Source organism: Diorhabda carinulata, chromosome 7 (assembly GCF_026250575.1).
Source record: "Diorhabda carinulata isolate Delta chromosome 7, icDioCari1.1, whole genome shotgun sequence".
Classification (NCBI taxonomy): domain Eukaryota; kingdom Metazoa; phylum Arthropoda; class Insecta; order Coleoptera; family Chrysomelidae; genus Diorhabda; species Diorhabda carinulata.
The window spans coordinates 2,069,614-2,088,943 of NC_079466.1; the positions used below are offsets into that span (position 1 = coordinate 2,069,614).

Sequence of the window (19,330 nt, forward strand, 5' to 3'; positions counted from 1 at the left end):
TAGATTAATGCAGTTCACAAAGAAATAGCATACTGGAAAAAATTTTGTGCTTTGACTTGACATGAAAATTGCTCATCACGCAAAGGACGTTTTGGGAGCTTTCACAACGTTGAATATTCTGTTCATTGAAGAGTCTAGGATTATTCCTAATATAACTCAAACTAAACATGAAGAATTAAAAAAGAGATTTGGAGCAAACTCTTACAAAAGCCAGATTCACTTTTTGATAATTTAATGCAAAATTTGAGAACAAAAATTAGGAAAGCGAGTCGATTGGATGCTGACTCAGTTATAAAAAATGTGTGTAATCGTAGTCTGGTAAATATTTTTTCGAAGTGTAAAGTGCGAAGAATTGAATTAAAACATTATATTTGGATTTTTTGTCCCCACACCCTTAGTTTAGTTACAATGTGTCCAAAGATACCTACTTTGTAAAAGTTTATTTCTCCTTGTCAAATTTCACTTGATTTCATCGGCTTCTGTGCTAAAATGAGAAATTGTTGCTTTGCATGAAAAATATGTACAACAATTTGTAGACAACTTGAACAGATTTAACACTTACAGTAACCTAACAATGTTTACTAAACTATGTTTAGTAAACAGACTCAGGACATAATTATCGCCGTTTCTTATGAGGGTTCACCCATACTTCAGGCTGAGGTCGAAAAAATTCCAGAAAACCCTTGTATGAATTAAGTCATTACCAAGTTTTTTTTGGTTCTAAAATTTTGTAATCACACATAAAATGATTCTATGTATTTCTCAGTAAACAATTCTCCATAACAAGAAAAGTAATACCTAACACATTTGAGAATTTCCGAATATTTATCTGAATAATTGATTATTTTTATCTAAATATTTATGGTAGGTTATTACCATGAGGGATAAAGTTATATCTAAATTGAAATGCTGCGTTATGCAAATTTTCGTCAGCCTTATTAGTATGCAAGTCTTGACGGGACTCGTTAACACATTTTACAATGATTCCGTGTGTATCACAAATAACAAATAGCTCGAAATAAATAGTGATTTATCGACAGTTACTTGTCTTTCTATTTTGTTAGAATGGAAGTCACCGCTTGTCTAAAGCTGAGACCGTTTTCTCCTATTTCACCCAATATTGAATGTAGTATTCTCTAGTGGCAGTGTAACCTCTCGAACCAAGTTTATAATAAGCAACATGTAATTTAATGTAAATCTGTTGCTGTTATTTTGTCAATTTTTAAAATAACGAAATGCGACGAACTAAAAAAGGTACAATATACAATACGCACGTTCGTGAAGAATTAACACCTCCAGCCGGAAATTTTACGCACCCACAATTTCTAAAAACATACTAGAGATACTCATAACACACAGAGAGGTATAGTTCTTCCAATATCAATTGCAGAAGACAGTTATGCGAGGAACAATCAATATTTTATAAATACGCACGGCACTCATACCAAATTAAGAAATGAAAAATAATGTTTGGTAATCATCTTACAAACCGTCAGTCCACGTGGACCATGGGCCATGTTCTATAGGGAAATGTAGTACACGCTGGAACAAAGACAGTTTCGTGCCTAATGCTTTATTAATATCTGCTAAAAAAATTAAAAACTGTGATTATCATGAAGATATAACAGAAGAATTATTTGAAAAGTGGTTGAATGAACAGCTTTTACCCAACATTCTACCACAGTCAGTAATCGTTATGAACAACGCATCCTACTACTCGCGGCAACTCCTTAAGATACCAAATAGTAGTTGTAACAAGGCTCAAAGCATTTATGTCTGAGAAAAATAGTCCCATTCCCGTCAGCTATCTTAAAAAATGCAAGAAACAAACAAACAAAGAATTCTTACTGTTATTGAAGGTCTAAAGAAGGAGAAAATTTATTATATTGACCAGCTATGCGAAGAACGTGGTCATACTCTTCTCAGACTAACTCCCTACTATACATATTTAATCCTATAGAGTTAATATGGGTGAACGAAAAATCATAATAACGAAAGTTCTAGCAGCAAACCGCCAAGAGCTTTAGAAAAACTGTCAACATCAAAGAAGATAAATAAGTGGTATCACCAACCCTTCGCAAAGAATTTATTTGTCTTCAAGGTTCTTTTCGTTTTGAAGAAAAACGAATTGGGTACAAAAAAGGGTCAGTTCACGTCTGGTACCCCGTTTAAACCAAACGCCCTTACAGGTGGGTACATTTTACTCGTCTATTTACGGTTTATAATTTAATATTCAGTTGTTGCAACGTAACGAGGTATAATAATGATTTTTTTCTAAACTCCAAGTAGGACTAGAATTAAGTGCATCTGTCTCTACAACAAGTAAGTTATATCAATTCATTTTTGCACTTAATTTTTAAGGTGTAACGAAGCTTCAAATATAGCATAAATCCTCCTATAGTCTTTATCTCTCAATCACTTGCACTTCTGTTTAGGAAGTAATATTTTCATTTATATGATTTTTTTCGAGCTCAATACCAAAACGAACATTTTTATCTTATGTTTTAGGTTCTTATAGCTTCGCACAATAAAATAGCAGATGTGGCCAATGACTTATTCAGGTTTTTAAATAATTTGAGAATAGTTGACCTATCACATAACAGATTAAGGGCTCTTCCTGACAACTTATTTAGGGAGGAAGGTTTGGAACGACTAGATCTATCGCATAATATGATAGGTAAGCTACCGCTTACCAGTATGTCGGTTGCCACTGCTATGACAGTACGTGAATTGGATCTGTCTTGGAACAGTATATCTTCTTTATCTCATGGTGGGATACTGAATAGATTCAAGGTGAGGTACAACACAATTGAGGTGGATAATAAACTTGATTTTGAGGCTTCGATAACATTTATATGTTTCATTTTTAGAAGCTGAGTTTTTTAGATTTATCATATAACAGATTAGCACAAATTGATGCAGGAACATTCAAAGGTCTTTCTCGGCTATCATATATCGATTTAAGTCACAATACTCAACTTGCACTTGAACCAAATGGTCTAAGCTTTCAAGGATTGGAATATACTTTACTCCATCTGAGATTGGATAATGTTTCACTCTCATCGGTTTGTAGATACACATTTAACTCATTTTATAATTATTTATCTTTGATAATTGGGATCTGTGTATATTTTCCGTTCATTAGTATTTGTTTTAAAACTTATCACCTAGCTGATAATAAAAACTACCTTTTTTCTGAAACTTAAAGAATTCTTTAAATCCGTTTAATGTTAAGGTTAGGATTCAAATATTCCGGAAGGTTGTGAGAAAAGGTCACAAATTAATGATTATTCTTTATAAAATTAATGACTATAATATATTATTTTGAATCTACAAATATTCTTGTGACAAAGTTTATTACACGAATGTACTAATGGCTTTGGAAATCATCACCACTCAATCAAAGCTCATTCTTTAATGCTACGAGTCACTCAATAAGCTGACTGGTGGAAGGGCGGCAGAGCTACTCTAGATTTTTGGACATAGGTAATGCAAAAGCAGTCTAATTGACGACAAACTGGTCAAGCATTGAGCCACTCAATCGCCAACAAGGTCCAAACATTCAATGGCAGATTGGTGAAAACTTGGGAAGAAAAAAAGCAAAAAGCACTCTAAATAAAACAAAAACTGTATAGGTAAGGCAAAATCCAAAGATTTGGAGGCAAATACTGCAGCTAAGTAGACGGGAGGTAAGGACCTAATCGCAGGGCCCGTTAAGAGAAGAGAAAACTACGGTACATATCCTCTGCAATTGTCAAGCTTTTATGAACATCAATATTATCAAACAGCCATTTGAAGCCAGTTATTTTCACTACCACATCCGTTAAACCGGAATACTGACCGCGCGATTCGTTTACATTTTGTATTGAAAAGTTGTACCATTTTTAGAAAAATTAGTCTCTTGCCTATGTTAACTTTTTTCCACTGTGTTGTTTATGGTGAAATGAGATAAGGGGGTAGAGAAATAGAACGATAAAAGGAGTACTATACAAGGAATTGAAGAGAGCATTTGATAGAAATAACTATATTGTAACTTTTTTTGTATCTCTTTCTAATATTGGTACATGAATTTCATCAAATGGTCAGTCTAGTATTACTATGTCTATAGCACTAAAAGTGCTTAGTACTTTGAATAATGTATTTAGGAAGAGATGGGCTTAGATAAACATTCAAACAATGGAATGTTTTGTACAGAATATTAATTAAATCTTTCATTATTTGGCTTCTATATTGTCAACTTTGGGAAAAAAATCGGACAGATTAAGCTCAGAAGATTTCAGTTGATTCGTACATGAAATATTTAGAATGGAAAAATTTAGAAGTACGCCAATACGGGCTACTGGTACTCAAATATTCACAAAACAACGCATTCATCCACTGGAAGCCGCGTCTTATTGAGCACAATTTTATCCCTATAGAAGTATTGAACTGGAATTTCTGGAACTGTTAGTGATATTCTTACTGAACACACAGTTTACATTACCACTACACCAACAATCGCAGTTACACTGACTGACGCGCGTTTCGATAACCAAATTATTGTCTTCAGAGAATGAAGGTGTACCTCAGTGTAATTGAATGGTATAGTGCTTTTGTAAACAGTTTGTACGGTACCTATATAAGTATTCTATATAAATTCAATTAGTATAATCATTGATTTAAAATATTTAGGTACCAAATTTACCAACACCAAATCTCATCTCTTTAACACTATCTTCAAATTCGTTACCGAACGTGCCACCTGAAATGACAACGAACTTAACAAAATTGCAACGATTGTATCTAGACGACAATGACCTTACCGCCATACCAATAGTAACGCATCAACTTGTTGAACTAAGATATTTTTCTATAGCTGGAAATCCTATAACGTTTTTGAGTAATACAAGTTTACTCGGAGTTGCTGAACATCTAGTAGAACTTGATATACAAAACTTTGATTTGAATACTATAGAGGTTAGTATGATTCCCCGTTCTACTATCCAACATTTGGATTCAGTGAATATTAGTCTAAATATAATATGCAGGAATAAGTATTGATATGATTATTATACTTATACGAAAACTTTCAATTATCAGTAGATCGAGCTTACTTATAATAATATGAGTTTTAAAACATAAAAAAATTAAACTGAAAATAATGTCATTGTTCATCTCAAACCCGTTCGATTAAATTTTTGGGTTTTATAGAAACTTTGATAGAAGTATAAAACGAAGTGTTATCAAAAATATGGTTGGTCACTTTATTAAAAGCAAAGAGAGAAAATAAAATAAAATTTGAATTATTATCTTTTGCTTTTGGCCAGCAACTTTTCCTTATTATTCAATCCATGCAGTTAGTATTTTCTATATATCTTGGTTGGCCCTTTCAATTGAGCCTTTGACGAGGCTTTTCATGAACCATCTTATCTAAATTTTCTACCATTATCTGATTGTAATATTGTTGAAGCACCAAATGTTAAAAATATTGGAAGAACGTGATACTTCTTCCGCCTTGTTAGTTTTCAAAATCTGTAGCTGGACAAACTTAGTTAAATGATGTTCCCATACAATTGTGAACTAATATTCGCCATCTCTGTTTAACTGCACATCTATAAGATAAATTGACATCTTGAGTTTAACCCAGAACTGATCATTACTGAACATAACAACTTCATATATTTTTGTATTTACTTTGTAACTTTTTAAATATACGTGCTCTTCCTTGGTAACATAATACTGTACATTCTTTTCTACTGGTTTTAATAATTCTTAATTTGTAAAACGTTAAAATCTATTAATCATCTGTAATCCACAGGTGCAATGTAGTTAGTTTAAGTAGAATCACTTCAAAGAGTACTTTAGAGAGTGTTCTCCTTTACTCGCAATTGATTCAAGAAAAAGATCATGATTCACTGCATTTTCCATTCTGTATAAATTAAGGTGTCGGAATAAAATAGGAAAACGTTGATCTCACAATGAAACCTTGCATAAGACTGACAAAGTTGACTGGAAAACAAAGGATTGGGCAGGAATCTGCCAGTCGCCTCATTGTCGACTCCTTTCATTTCGACCACTACCAGAGCATATCTGTGATTGTTATCATACACAGGTGAGGGTCCGAATGTACAAGAATGTAAAGAAATATTCGATCTTCCCCAGAGGTATTTGGTGTTTGTTGACATTTACCGGTGAAAGTCGGCATTCAACAATTATGGTCTTTCACGGTAACATATATTCTAACACTAAATAAACTAGTCTCTACTCGCTAAACTATACACTGCGACTAATCACCAAACACTTATTTATTCAAATTCCTTTTTTGGTTCACTTTGTACTATTCCGATTTGTTCACTATGATAACCATTTATTTACTGATTAGTACAGCTCTTAGAGACTTTTCCGAAATTGACTGTATGAAACCGTGTCAAACCATTCTGCAAACAGATTATAAAAATAAAACAAGGAAATTGCGGCCGTATGCTTAAAAAAACATAATGTGAATGGTTCTTTCAGAAATTCTGGCCGGCGGATCCACCAAACTATAAATTCTGTTCATATACTCGAACAGGACCTGCTTTACGGTCATCAGTGAACAAGTTCGTAACATTGCAAATCGGACATACGTATTTTCACTACCATACATATTGAAATTATAAATTGTTGTGTTTCAAATCAAATATCATCAACTGAGATGTAACAAATGGTATTACGTTTTGAAACACAATGAAGATGAACATATTGCGTTTACTGAGAACGAAAGCTTATCCAAACAATGATATAATTAGTTGAGAATTTACTCAAACTAGGAAATTCCCGAAAATATTTGAGCAATAAGCTTGCTCCAAATTAAAATAGTCTTAAACGGTATCTTAAGCAATAGATTTTTAAGTAGTTCGTTTCTGAAGAGCTAAAAAAGCAAAGCGATAAAATAATACATAAGTATAATACAATAAATATATTGTGAACGGCAGTTTCTACCCTCCGCAACATTGCTTATAACTAACAATAATAAAATAATAATAATAAGGTACACACAGTACTCATGATATATTTTGATAGATCAAAATAAAGATAAAAAAATTATCATATTAAAATTAAGTATTCAAAAACATGAATTAAGAAGATAAATCACGGAATTTATCGTTATCTGTATTTGATCTGATTCGCGAAATATAATGATCAGATAAATCTGTTTGAAGAGACTGTTATCACTAAAAATATTTATTTATAGTTTTATTTAGCGGTACTAATTGCTTCTGTTACTAACTGTTTTATTCATTATGATATGAAGTTTAATCAATTTAACACATTGGTGCTGTAAACACTCTTATTAGCTCTTTCTGTATAATTTTCTTGAAAATGGAGCTTATAAGAAAATTTTTATAGTTTATACATAAAATTTTTGAATCGAAATTAGCACTTCTGCCAAAAATTTGTGTGTGGTTTTGGTCATAACAAAATCCATCCTGAATTTGACTTTATATAAGTCTGACTCAAGCTATTTGGATATACAAAACAAAGATTGATCAACAAAACAGACAAAATATAGACTAAAACATAACAAACTGATCAGAATATTACAAACATTGATATTCTAATTTGATTGGCAGGACTTTTTAGAGCGAGATAAGTCGTGGTTTTCCAATACTACCAGCAATTATCTCTAATAACAATCAATACACGCATATTGACCTACGATTTTTTTCTTCTACAATTGAAAGTCTCGAAACACCATACGTGGATCCATACGAGATACTAAATATATTGATAATTTGAACCAGCACGTTTTTCCAGTTCTTGTTCATTTGTATCCGTTTTTTAGGTAGAAATTACTTGCTCCTCTTCCAAATAATTTATAATATCACCATTTTATCACTAGAAACAAAAATGAATGTTGATGTACACTTCAAAATGCGATAAAAGCAGATTGATAAGGGAGACATGTTCAAATGTTTCATTGCAGGTGTCAACAAATGAGAAATTGAGACATTAATCGTATTATTTGATTACACCTCGTATATACTTAATAAAAGATCCTATCGTGACTTCAATCTATAGTATCTTCTTATTGGACAAATGTTATTTCAAAACATCATGTTTGTTTTAGACCGGAGTGTTTTGTAAAATGTATTCCCTTCAAACATTGAAAATGGATAACTTACCAAATGTTAAAAATTTGAACATTCCAACTTTATTACAATACAACACTGGTTTAAGGAATCTAGAAATACACGTAAGAATTCCGTAATATTGCAACATAACTTTGATGACCTGAATTTTTCAGTAATAAGCTTGTAGTAGTTCTAAAATCTGAATCCTACAGGTTGATTCTCCCACAGATGACAATTTAGAGAAACAAATGTCCGGTGACTGGCCTTTGAAACTAAAAAATATCACTTTTACTGGCAAAGGGCTCAAGAAATTAGGATTAAACGTCTTGAACGTAAGTGAATATCGATCAACTATTATTTAGTTGTAAATTGTTGAGAGTTGAATTAAGATCGCGACATTACCCACGCGTTTTGGATTGCAGCAGTACTAGAAAGAAGTAACGGATGAATTTGATATTATGCACAATTATTTATAAGCGATGACAATACAATTGTCTTAGAAACTCGTATCGTATTTTTGTCAGTTTATCTAAGGAACCTACATGAATAAAAACTGTTACTGTCCCAAAAGCGTTAGATGAATTATATGACATTTTTAATGCCTGCATTTTAGGATAAAACTAGGAAAAAATTATAACGATTGAGCAGCCCAAGCGACAAACATAGTTCAATGGACCTCCTTTTTAACATGTCTTTCGAGGTCTACCGGTATACTAATATCGTTTCTTTATATGGAGAATTTGGAAATGGAAACGCTAACAATGATAAAGAGCAAAGAAACCGAGAAAAATGCGTTCGCTATTGTGAAGTTAGACTAGAAGAACTATATTGTGAAGGCCATGATTTGACATCGCTAACACTTACTAACATTTATTTATCTATTGTGTACCAGCAGTCAGGTACGAGCGACTTTATGTGTGGGAACTACGCGGCTTACATCTTCAGACTTTCAGAAAGAAGAATCTAAGTATAGTATCCTTTGTCGAGGGTCAGCCTCGCTCTTCGGATCCTTGCAGAAACAACACGAGCTGTTGGTACTTTCTTCGAGGTGCTTTTCAGATTTTTTTTCACCGAACAATAGCTTGTAAGGATACCAGAAACTCTCCTCAACTTCTATTTGCTTAATGAAAGGACTTTTTGGGTCTTGTTAGTAGAATGAGAGAGAAAACTTTTTGATTTTTCCAGACCTGGGGTCTTACTCCTTGTTTCTTTGTTCTTGTTGCTCTATAAAAGTAATTGTTTCGCCTTTCTTCGCCAGGTTATTATCTTGTGCATTGTCATTCACTACGCGTGGTGTGAGAGCCACAGTTTAGAAACTGAGTGCTTTCCTACAATGGATTTTACTCAATGTTATAAGAATCAAGGTCTTCAGACATTGGGATCGCTAGGGTTATTTCACCAATGTTGTTTTTTATTTTGTAGTGAGAAACTTTCTAGAGGATCACTCTTTCAACTGATGTTAACTACATTTATATATTTGTAGTAGTTTTTGAAATATTCCATAGGGAACAAGTCAGATTTTTCTAAATTCCCCCAAATGGTTTAGTTTTGGATATAATCAACTTTCCCCACAATATGTTTGATAGTTTCACACTATATTTACTCGAGTTTTGTTTTTACTATTTTTACTATATAGTCTCTGTGATACTATATCTTCAAAATGTGTCATTTTCAGAAATGTAGACAAAAAAAAGCTGTATGAACACCACCTCAAATAATTTAAATCGCGTGCTATTAATAAAATTCAAATTTGCCAGTATTTTATCAACGACGTCATATTAGTAGTTCAAGTTCAGACCCCCAGTGGAAGTCAATTTGGCTAGAACAAATAACATTGTCATGATCCATCTAAATATCTATGTCTAGAATGACTCTTCCACATGTACTTATTCTTCTTAGTATTTTTTTATGCATAGTTCATTGATTTTGATCTACTTTAAAATATTTTTAAGAAACAACTATTTTTCATCATTGATCGCATCCGAGATTTTAATTTGTTGGTTTTTATATGAAAACTCATCCTTTATATCTTTTGAAATTCATTCTATATCATATGGAGGACAGTTCCTTTGACATTACACTAGTCTTATCGCTTGACACTATTTAAACCTACTTAAACACGTCGTTTACCGTATATAAAATCAGTTTCCATTAAACTTTTCAGAAAATTTTAACAATATAATCGAAAAAGTGCTTGAAAAATTGACTCTTCAATGTATCTTCAATAAAATCAAAGATAGAACACCAATTAATGAATTGCCTAACACAATTTATGAAACTCCTTGTTTAAATTGTATCAAAGAGTACATTGGTCAATCTAAAAGGTCATTCACCTGGCGGTGATTTAATACAAATAATTTTTGTTGGTCATGAAGAAACATTGAAGTCACTTTTCGATTTCTCTACAATTAAGGACAAAAGTACTTCATGTTGCTTACTGAGTAATTTTACTGATTTCTAGGGTGTAAGAAGCCCTGTGTTACATTTTGGCGTTCACAACACCAGTATAAAAAATTTGCCGTCCACTATGTTTGATAATATTAAAAGAGTGACAAATTTAACAATTGATGTTAGTAATAATCAAGACCTTCAACATTTACTGAATCCTTCAAAAGGTAATATACCTAATTTATATCAAAAACCCTTCTTGACGGATTTGGACATTACTGGTAATAAATGGACGTGTGATTGCGATTTAGGGTAAGTTCTTAAGACATATTCATACTAGAATACAATCGATTAAATTATTCCGCCTCGAGTATGTCGAAGCTTTGAAATATTTCATTATAGTACTCTTGATAACTTTTTCAAATAACTGTTTTCAATAGGTTTGTTACCCAATTTTACCTATTACTGATAAGGCTTTGGAAAAATTGGGATTCTGATTCTTATGTTTAAAATGTTTGCCTTCCTTTTCTTCGCTAATAGATTATGCATCAATAATTTATGTTTCAAAACTCGATTTCAATTAATAGACTCTGTGATGCTGTATCAAGGAAATTCCGTATATATGTACTGCGTATAATGAAGTTAAGGCCATGAAGATTGATTTATAAACTACCGTCCGCCGTCGGGATTACCAACCGTTGCTCACTGTCTACTATCTGTCCATTCCATATTCAAGAGAGTATTTGAATGCTGATTGTTTTCAACTTTTTCTAAACTGAACCCACTCTTTTATTAATGACAGATGATAAAACTCTTAACTTCATATATCCAACAAGACATTCCAGAAATTCCTCTTACTGAAAATCTTTAGTTCGTCGTAAGTAAATAACTCGATGTTAAAATAATTGTATTCTTGATGTCGTTCCATCCATCTAGCTGTTTGACCCTCGCAATTCTTTAGCTGCATCAACCATCTGAGTGCTGCATAATCAGTTCGCATCAAAAACGTTCTTCCATAGAGACACTGGTAAAAGTGTTCCCTGGACTTCACTACCGGCAAACTTTCTCTTCTCATTCTAGTTTCGAAAGTACTTCACTGAAGTATCCCCCTCTTTCTTGTCTTACGTGGATCTGTGACAGCAGTCTTTCAATACGTACTTTAGTCGCCTCAGTGTCCAAAATACAGTCCCCTTCTGGTAATGGTTATCTTAATATCGGCACCGTGATTAAAGGTCCCTTCAAGGTTAGGAACTCCTTTTGACAGTATTCATACCAATCGAAAGCTCTTGTCCAGTAAGTGGCTTGTCAATATTTCCAAATTTCCCTATAATTTTTTGAGAGTATTTGTGAAGTGCAAGGAAACTTCTAACTTGATGTTTGTCAGTTAATTGTAACTCATCGCTGAATGTTCACTCTATATGACTTGGATAGTTGACTTGGTTATGGGATAGCAAATACTTTTTCGAGTTAAATAGGAGCTGGGCAGCTTGGAGTCGTTTGAGTACCTCTTCTAAATTCTTTTCCAATACTACAATGTCGTCCAAATAGACCAGGCATGTTGTCTAAGACAACCTTCTCAAATCTTTCAAATATTGCGGGCGCATTACAGAGCCCAAATGGTATGACGTTGAAGGCCATCTCTGCTTACCAGTATCCACGTCCAAGGTGGAAAACAGCTAGTAGCTGCAAGCTAAAGTATCCATCATTTCGAGATATACCACAGCCCTCTTTCTTTATAACTAACGATAAACCTCACAGAATCTCGTATTCCTTTCCCTTGACGTGCTCTACTGAAGACATGGACCAATAAAAGTTTCTTCCTTCGGTTCTTAAGCTGAGGTTGGTATAAGTCTTTATATGTCTAACTTCTTCTTATTCAGCTGTTAGAAGTAATCAGTTTCTCGCTTTTCCTCGCAGTGCGATAGTTAAGTTTAATGCTTTTTCTTTATCCGACCAGTTATTCAGCTAACAGCTACCTCAAACTGTTTAACGTAATTGATCCAAAACATTTTACCATAAAACGTTGGGGCAATACTGTCAATGTCTTCTGTTTTGTTTTGGGTTTTATATGTTCGATCCTCTTTTCTCCTGTTCTCAAATTTGTCATTTTCTTCTGTACTCTCTCAATTTCCTTGGCCACCAGTGTCATTTTATTATCGATAATAGATTAGTAGAAATCGTCAATATTGAGGTGAAAGCCTCGTATATGAAACGTTTCGAATTGGGCATTTTCCAGTGACACTTTGGTCCTTCTCCAATTCACTTCTCTTAGTTCGATCACTTTCAAGTCACTTGGACTCTTAGCTATTTTTACGTAACTATTTATTCATATCACCTCTCACCTGACACTAATGTAATATTGTGGATATTACGTTAAGCCAATGATCACATTAAAAAGAAAAGGATCATTCCTGAACTGGGTATGGTTGATTGGTAGGAGGTAGGAGTTTTCGTATACTGGGTATATTATCTGCTTTGAATAACGTTAAGCTGACATTCAACGATAAAGTGGGGATAGCTCTAGAGAGCCATACGAGTCAATTCAAAAGCCTGAAATTCTTACAGTTAGCTAAAAATGAGGAGTGTTTATACTACATGGTCCTGAGCATACTACTTGCGTCCCCTTGACGTCAACTGAAGCGATATTATAATTAAGGTGTCAAAAATCGAATGAAATTCTGCGGGCTAGTTGTTACCAAATTTCAAATAAAGCAAATTCTTAAGTAAAGTCAATGACAATTCGAGATTCACACAATGAATTTAGAAAATGCTATTGAGAGAAATGTTTTTTCAGATCTAGATTTTGCATAATCGTCAGTATTATAAACCATTACAAGTTCAAATGAGAAATATAGCACCAATGCAGATTTCTGAAATATCCGACTGTGTTGGCATGAAGCTTGCAAGAAAATGCAATTGCCTCATTTGAGTACTTATGTACTTATGTACTTGAGTACTATCGCAAAAGATGTTAAGAAGAAATAAAACAGTAAAGGAGCTCAAAAGCTCACAAGAAGTCCGAAAATCTGTCTTAAATCAATCTAAACTATTATTAGTAAAGAGGAGCCCTCATGTATACCAAACAGAAAACAATCATCGTTCATTGATGACACCAACCTTACCATTGGAATACACAATTTTATACAAGAATATACATTCTATTGGGAATTGTAGAGAATTGAGCTCTTTTCACCCTATATTTTTGTAGGTGGACATTTTACCAAATTTAATTAAAGTTTATCACATATTTTTGCAGCTTCGACTATTGTTCTCCATTTTTCTCTGTCCTGAATCTGTTTGTTCAAGTCAGGTACTCCCAGATTTTCCATATCTTGCACAATTTGATATTCCCATATATTTTTTGGTCTACCAGGTAGTTTTTTCTCGCTCGGTCTCCATTCTGTGATTCTCCTTGTATCCTGCCGTTTTTCCATTCTTTTAATGTGCCCGTACCGTTGTATTATTTTTGCCATAATTGTATTAACTATATTCTCATTTTCTAATATATTATTAATTTCATAGTTTATTAATCTTCTATAGTAATTATTTTTTACTTTACTACTATTATTCTCCTCTCATATATCCTTAGTAGTTTTTTGTCTTCATTTGTTAGCCTCATTGTTTCAGCGGCGTATGTAACCACTGGTCTTATCGCATCTTGTAGACTCTCAATTTAGTTCCTAAGTACTTAAAGGTGTCGACTACTTCAAGATTAGGTCATTTATGTTCACTGTTTCCTGTCTGCGAATTTCCTTCATTCTTTCAATTTCCATATATTTTGTCTTTTTCTGATTTATTTTCAATTCTCTTTTCCCTGCCTCTCTTACAATTTTGTCTAATGTGTTCTCTAGATACTTTCGGTCTCTTGCTATTAGTGTCAAATAATCAGCATATGCTATTACTTGTATTACATTACATTCTCTTATTATGTCTACACCTGCAATGTTAAACAATACCGCTGAGAGTCCGTCACCCTGTCGGAATTTAGCATAGTCATTATCACCAATCGTATCAACTTTTGGGGTACTTGTAGTCTTTCCATGTACTTTATAATCGTCCTCCTTTTCAGACTAACGAATGCTTGTTTAAAGTCGATGAATAGCATTTGCATATTAATGTTGTGCTCATAGCTTTTTTCGACCATTTACTTTATAGTATGTATGGCATCTACTGTAGATTTTCCTTGCCTAAAACATTTTTGATATTCCCCTATTTCTGGTTCCACTACTTTTTCCAATCCACTCTCTTGGCATTGCTTCTGTTTCCCATACTCTTCCTATGATCTTGAATATCTTCCGTCGGCTTTTCTTCATTCTGTAATATGGTACCATTGTCACTTATATCATCTTCTTCGTATTCACTGTCTTCTTCCGTTAATAATTCTTTGAAATACTGATTCCATTCTCTTTCATGAATATTTGTTGTTTTTCGTTTCCCATTTTGTTTCTTTATGCGTTGATAAAATTTTACATTATTTTTATTGTTATATTTTATATTTTCTAAGTTTTCCATTCCATAATTTAGCCATTCTATTCTCCTTGTCTCTATTAACTTGGTACTCTGTTTTATTATATTTCTATATATATATATATATTATGATCCTCTTGTTTCGTGGTTCTTAGCTATTTCAGCCTAGCTTCTTTTTTCTCTTTAATTTTTATTGTACATTCCGTGTCAAACCAATCGTTATTTTTTCTAATATCTTTTGTACCAATGACTTGCATTTATAACACTTTTCTTAATCTCTTCCCATTATTCATCAATAGTATCTTTTTCTTTACACTTTTGTATTTGCTTTTCTATTTACACACGATATGAGAACTGAATTGAAGGAACCATTTTACGTTCTTGTTTTTAACAAAGTATTTTACTGGATGCTAATTATCTTATTGGGCGCTTATGAAACCAGGTGGTCCAATTTAGGAAAGTCATTGTCTAATTAGTATCATTGGCAAATATTCTAAACAATTGCGATATTAGAAGTCTTAATTTCAACAGTTTAATTTTTAAAAGGAATATATTGAAAAATTATACAAAATAGACGACTTTAAGTTCATCTGCAATGTTGCATACTCTTGTTGCCTTCGTCCATTCTAATAATTAATATTTTTTTAATCTTTCAGATGGGTCGAGGTTTGGTTGAGGAAGCGTCGACAGTACTTATGCGGAGATAGTCCGTCTCTTACTTCGTCTTTCAGTGATCCAAAATATACTTGTAGACACGCCGACGATGATCTCCGCACAGCTCTTTGTAATAACAAAAATAACCAATCCGTTATCGATGTTTTAAAGACAGAGATTGAGTGTGGTTGGAGCGATGCAACACATTTAAGCGGTGTTTCAGTTTTCGGATATACCCTTCTCATAATTATTTCAATGTTCAATTTCTTCTAAAATTGTTCTCCGATTATTAATTCGTACTTACTATCATAAAAATTTCCTGAATTGGAAGACATTAGCTCTATTTCATTGATTGGTAACTGTGAGAAAGCGTATTAATGGTAAAGTTATAATTAAATATATGAAATGCAAAAATACGGAGCTTTAATTGTTTCAGTGGATTTGAACGAGTCAAATGAATATTTCTAACATCTCTTTGTTGTTTTCTATAAAGCAATTTGCACCAATATTATAGGTTTAGATCATTCATTTCTCTCTTGAATGTCATTTAGTATTGTTGATATTTGAAATATATTGCAGCCCTAGAAACAATTTTTGTTGTATTTTTGCCCCTGAAGATGTTAGTTACAAATTCAAAAGTTATTGTATAAATTGATTCATTTGGTAACTGGTCCTTTTTGTTCTCAATTTCTGAAAGAGAAATATAAGACAAATCAAATTTGGATAGCTGCGATTATTCAGCTTTTGTAGGTAAATTTAAAGATGTAGATATCAAAATAACCCTAGATTTCGTCTATCAATATTACATTTGAAACTTATATATATTCACCATGTATATATTCACGATATTACTATCACTAGTCAGATAGGAAACACATGATTTAAGAATTTATTCACATAAATGGATATTCTATTTGCATTATGTCTATTAGTTTCAATGTAAACCTCTACTTTATTATCCCCAAGAAAACTGTACTGCTACTATGGTGTCGTATATAGTGGAACTTTGACAACTTCTCCTGTTGGTGCACTATCAAATACATCTGGCAATTCCTTTTACTGTGCAAATCCAAGCAAATTCATTCATTTCGACTTTAAACTCTCACAACTTGCTTCTTCATTCCCAACTTAATATATACATGAAAAAGTGATATTTTTTCCTTTCGTTACAAAAACTTCGTTGATTACATTTTGTTTTCTCTTGAGCCAGTTTGCCATTTTAATTAAATCAATGCAAATACATTTTTGTTCTTCATAATTGATTTTTTTCAAAACTGGTGCAAATTTTTCCCATTCCTTTTTCATTTTATTGAAAAAATCAATAGAATTTGAACCATATACATTTTGGACTTCCAATAAACAGACTCGACGGGAGTGTATTTTGTCAAAATCCATTTTTGCTATGACTCGTTTTATATAATTAGGGAATACTATATATATCAACAGACATCTTTGAGATATTTTTCGAACCCTTTTTAAGACCAAAGAGTTATTCACCCCACAACAGTTTCTAATTCTCTACAAGGCCCGGATACGTCCATCTTTGGAGTGTTACTCGCACATTTGGAGTTCTCAATCATACTCTGAGAATCTCGAGTTGACCAGAAACCTGGAGAGCTTAAAGCATGAGAGAAAGGTCGACTCTATTTTACCGATACTACCATGACAGATGTTATTTCGAGTTGTCCACCACCATAATCCAGTATTTACAAGACTTACTCGACAGGCAAACGTGACTCCGGGTTCGCCTGCAGACGCCTATAACGTCAATTTACCGAGACTCTTTTCTTTGAAGGAGTACAAGCCTGTGGATTCAGCTATCAAGGCACGTCTTTCCCGAACACTACAGCCTACAGAAGTTTAAGATCAATATCCACAGGCATCTCCACGCGGTAGGCACTACTCGAAGTACTCTAGTGTAAAATAGGGTCTACTTTGTTAAGCTTGCTTTTTACATAAAAAACAGGTATTTTTGTGTTTACTTATCCTATTCAAAGCTTTGATATTAGAAATACTAAAATAGATAACATGAGGATGGTTTTGAAGCTGTTTTTCAAATCCTCTTTCGAATTTGTGAACTGTCAACAAAGTTTAACGCACGTTTTACATATGGAAGATTTGGACACTTTATTCTTTTAGAAGATTGATGACAAGAGTCAGTATGATAATATGGAGTACAATTTCAAACTTTGCAAACATAGGTTAGGGGTGGATGGTAGGAAGCTCTAAGATTAAAATAAATTATTTTGTAGCATACATCTGAGGATTGTTTAACTTATTTAATTAGTTATTATTTTTGATATGTATTTTGCTAATGAGCTTTTTATATTTAGTTCAAAACTAGAGCTGGAATTTAGTAGACTTTTTTTAATAAGCACGTTAGTAATATTTAGAATCAGCGGTAGAAGCATCAATTCGTTGACACACATATTTGACTCATATTTATTTCTATCTCACCTGTAAAAATTATAGTCACACATTAACTTTATATATTACATATGAAATCCCATCGTAATTATTGAATGTCCAATTTATATGTTAAAGAAACTTCGTTGACTTTTGAATTACTAGGGGCGAATATATCTTTGGTTTTTTTGGAAATTGGAAAAGCTGGTTTGTCATTTTATCATTCGAAATAAACTCTCGAAAGCTCATGTTTATTTCGAATTGAGAAGTTCTTGGCTTTGTCATTTAATTCAAATTTTTCTTTTAAAATGAGTTGAAATAAAATATTTAGGATTAAGGTAGAAGTTTTTTAAATATACGAACGTACGAATTTTATCATTTTTTAAGGCATTTCACTATTAATCAATTACATAATGTATTCACAATAACTGATAAATATTTTTGGATTAAAGAAAATAATTCACAAAAAGATTTGTATCATTCTCCCAACCCTCTTAACATTGATTCATATATTCTCAGTAAATCTCAATGCAACCACTTACTCTCTTTCAATTCACTTCACAATTTTCTGAATATAGAAAGCGGAAATGAGCTACAATATATATTGATCAGAATTGAGATTTTCAGATTCGTAAAGAAAATTTAAATACATTTTCATAACAACATATTCTTGAAAAAATAATTGAACTCATATGTTACTTCTGGTCAATGAAGAACGGAGCTGAATTCTCTTCAACTCGTGTGAGTTTTCTTCTCAGAAGAGTGTTTCATAGCCATTCGAAGGGAAAAAATGGCCGGCAGCATGGAAATGAGTCCGTATCGTCGTAGATGAAATATGGTTTTATAGAACATCATTTCTATACTTTCTTTCCGCAATAAAAACGACAAAGTTGTTATCAAGAAGAGCTATCTATTAACGTTCCATTTACTTGCGGTGTTGGGTGATTCCCTAGTTTTCGTAACATTTATAAAATCCAGTTTGTCCTTTACATTCATTCCTTGTACGATGAATGGGTTCTGGTTCTCACCGTTATCTTTAAATTTCACCCAATCGTTGCTTATAAAAACTGAGTAGGATATGATTAGGTTTTGTTTTTGGAATTCAATTATATTCATATTTTGGTTTTGGCCACTGCAGTACTGAATGTACATGCCCCATCAGGGGAGAAAGATAATGAAGTAAAAAATGAACTTCACGAAGATATACAATTAATTCACATTAAAATATGACGTTAAATTAGTATTAAGAGACTTCAATGCCAAAATTGGGAATGAGGACACATACAGAAAAACGACAATTGTGAAAACTAAACATAGTGATA

At 32.7% G+C, this 19,330-nt stretch overlaps 1 protein-coding gene across 5 annotated transcripts in view; it reads left to right on the forward strand.

Moving 5' to 3' along the window:
* LOC130896277 (chaoptin) overlaps positions 1 to 18,477 on the forward strand; it is a 30,917-nt gene extending 12,440 nt beyond the window's left edge. For 2 of the 5 annotated variants that reach the window (XR_009059552.1, XR_009059553.1), the window contains exons 10-17: positions 2,509 to 2,793; positions 2,871 to 3,065; positions 4,672 to 4,956; positions 8,090 to 8,215; positions 8,306 to 8,425; positions 10,555 to 10,793; positions 15,605 to 16,663; positions 16,751 to 18,477. Coding sequence is in view for 3 of the 5 variants with exons in the window: in XM_057804263.1 (XP_057660246.1) it covers positions 2,509 to 2,793; positions 2,871 to 3,065; positions 4,672 to 4,956; positions 8,090 to 8,215; positions 8,306 to 8,425; positions 10,555 to 10,793; positions 15,605 to 15,875 (1,521 nt within the window). In the remaining 2 variants the exon portion in view is untranslated. Of the gene's footprint in view, positions 1 to 2,508; positions 2,794 to 2,870; positions 3,066 to 4,671; positions 4,957 to 8,089; positions 8,216 to 8,305; positions 8,426 to 10,554; positions 10,794 to 15,604 lie in introns of all 5 variants that reach the window. The other 3 variants (XM_057804263.1, XM_057804264.1, XM_057804265.1) reach the window with 2 other exon arrangements.
* The last annotated feature ends 853 nt before the right edge of the window (positions 18,478 to 19,330 follow it).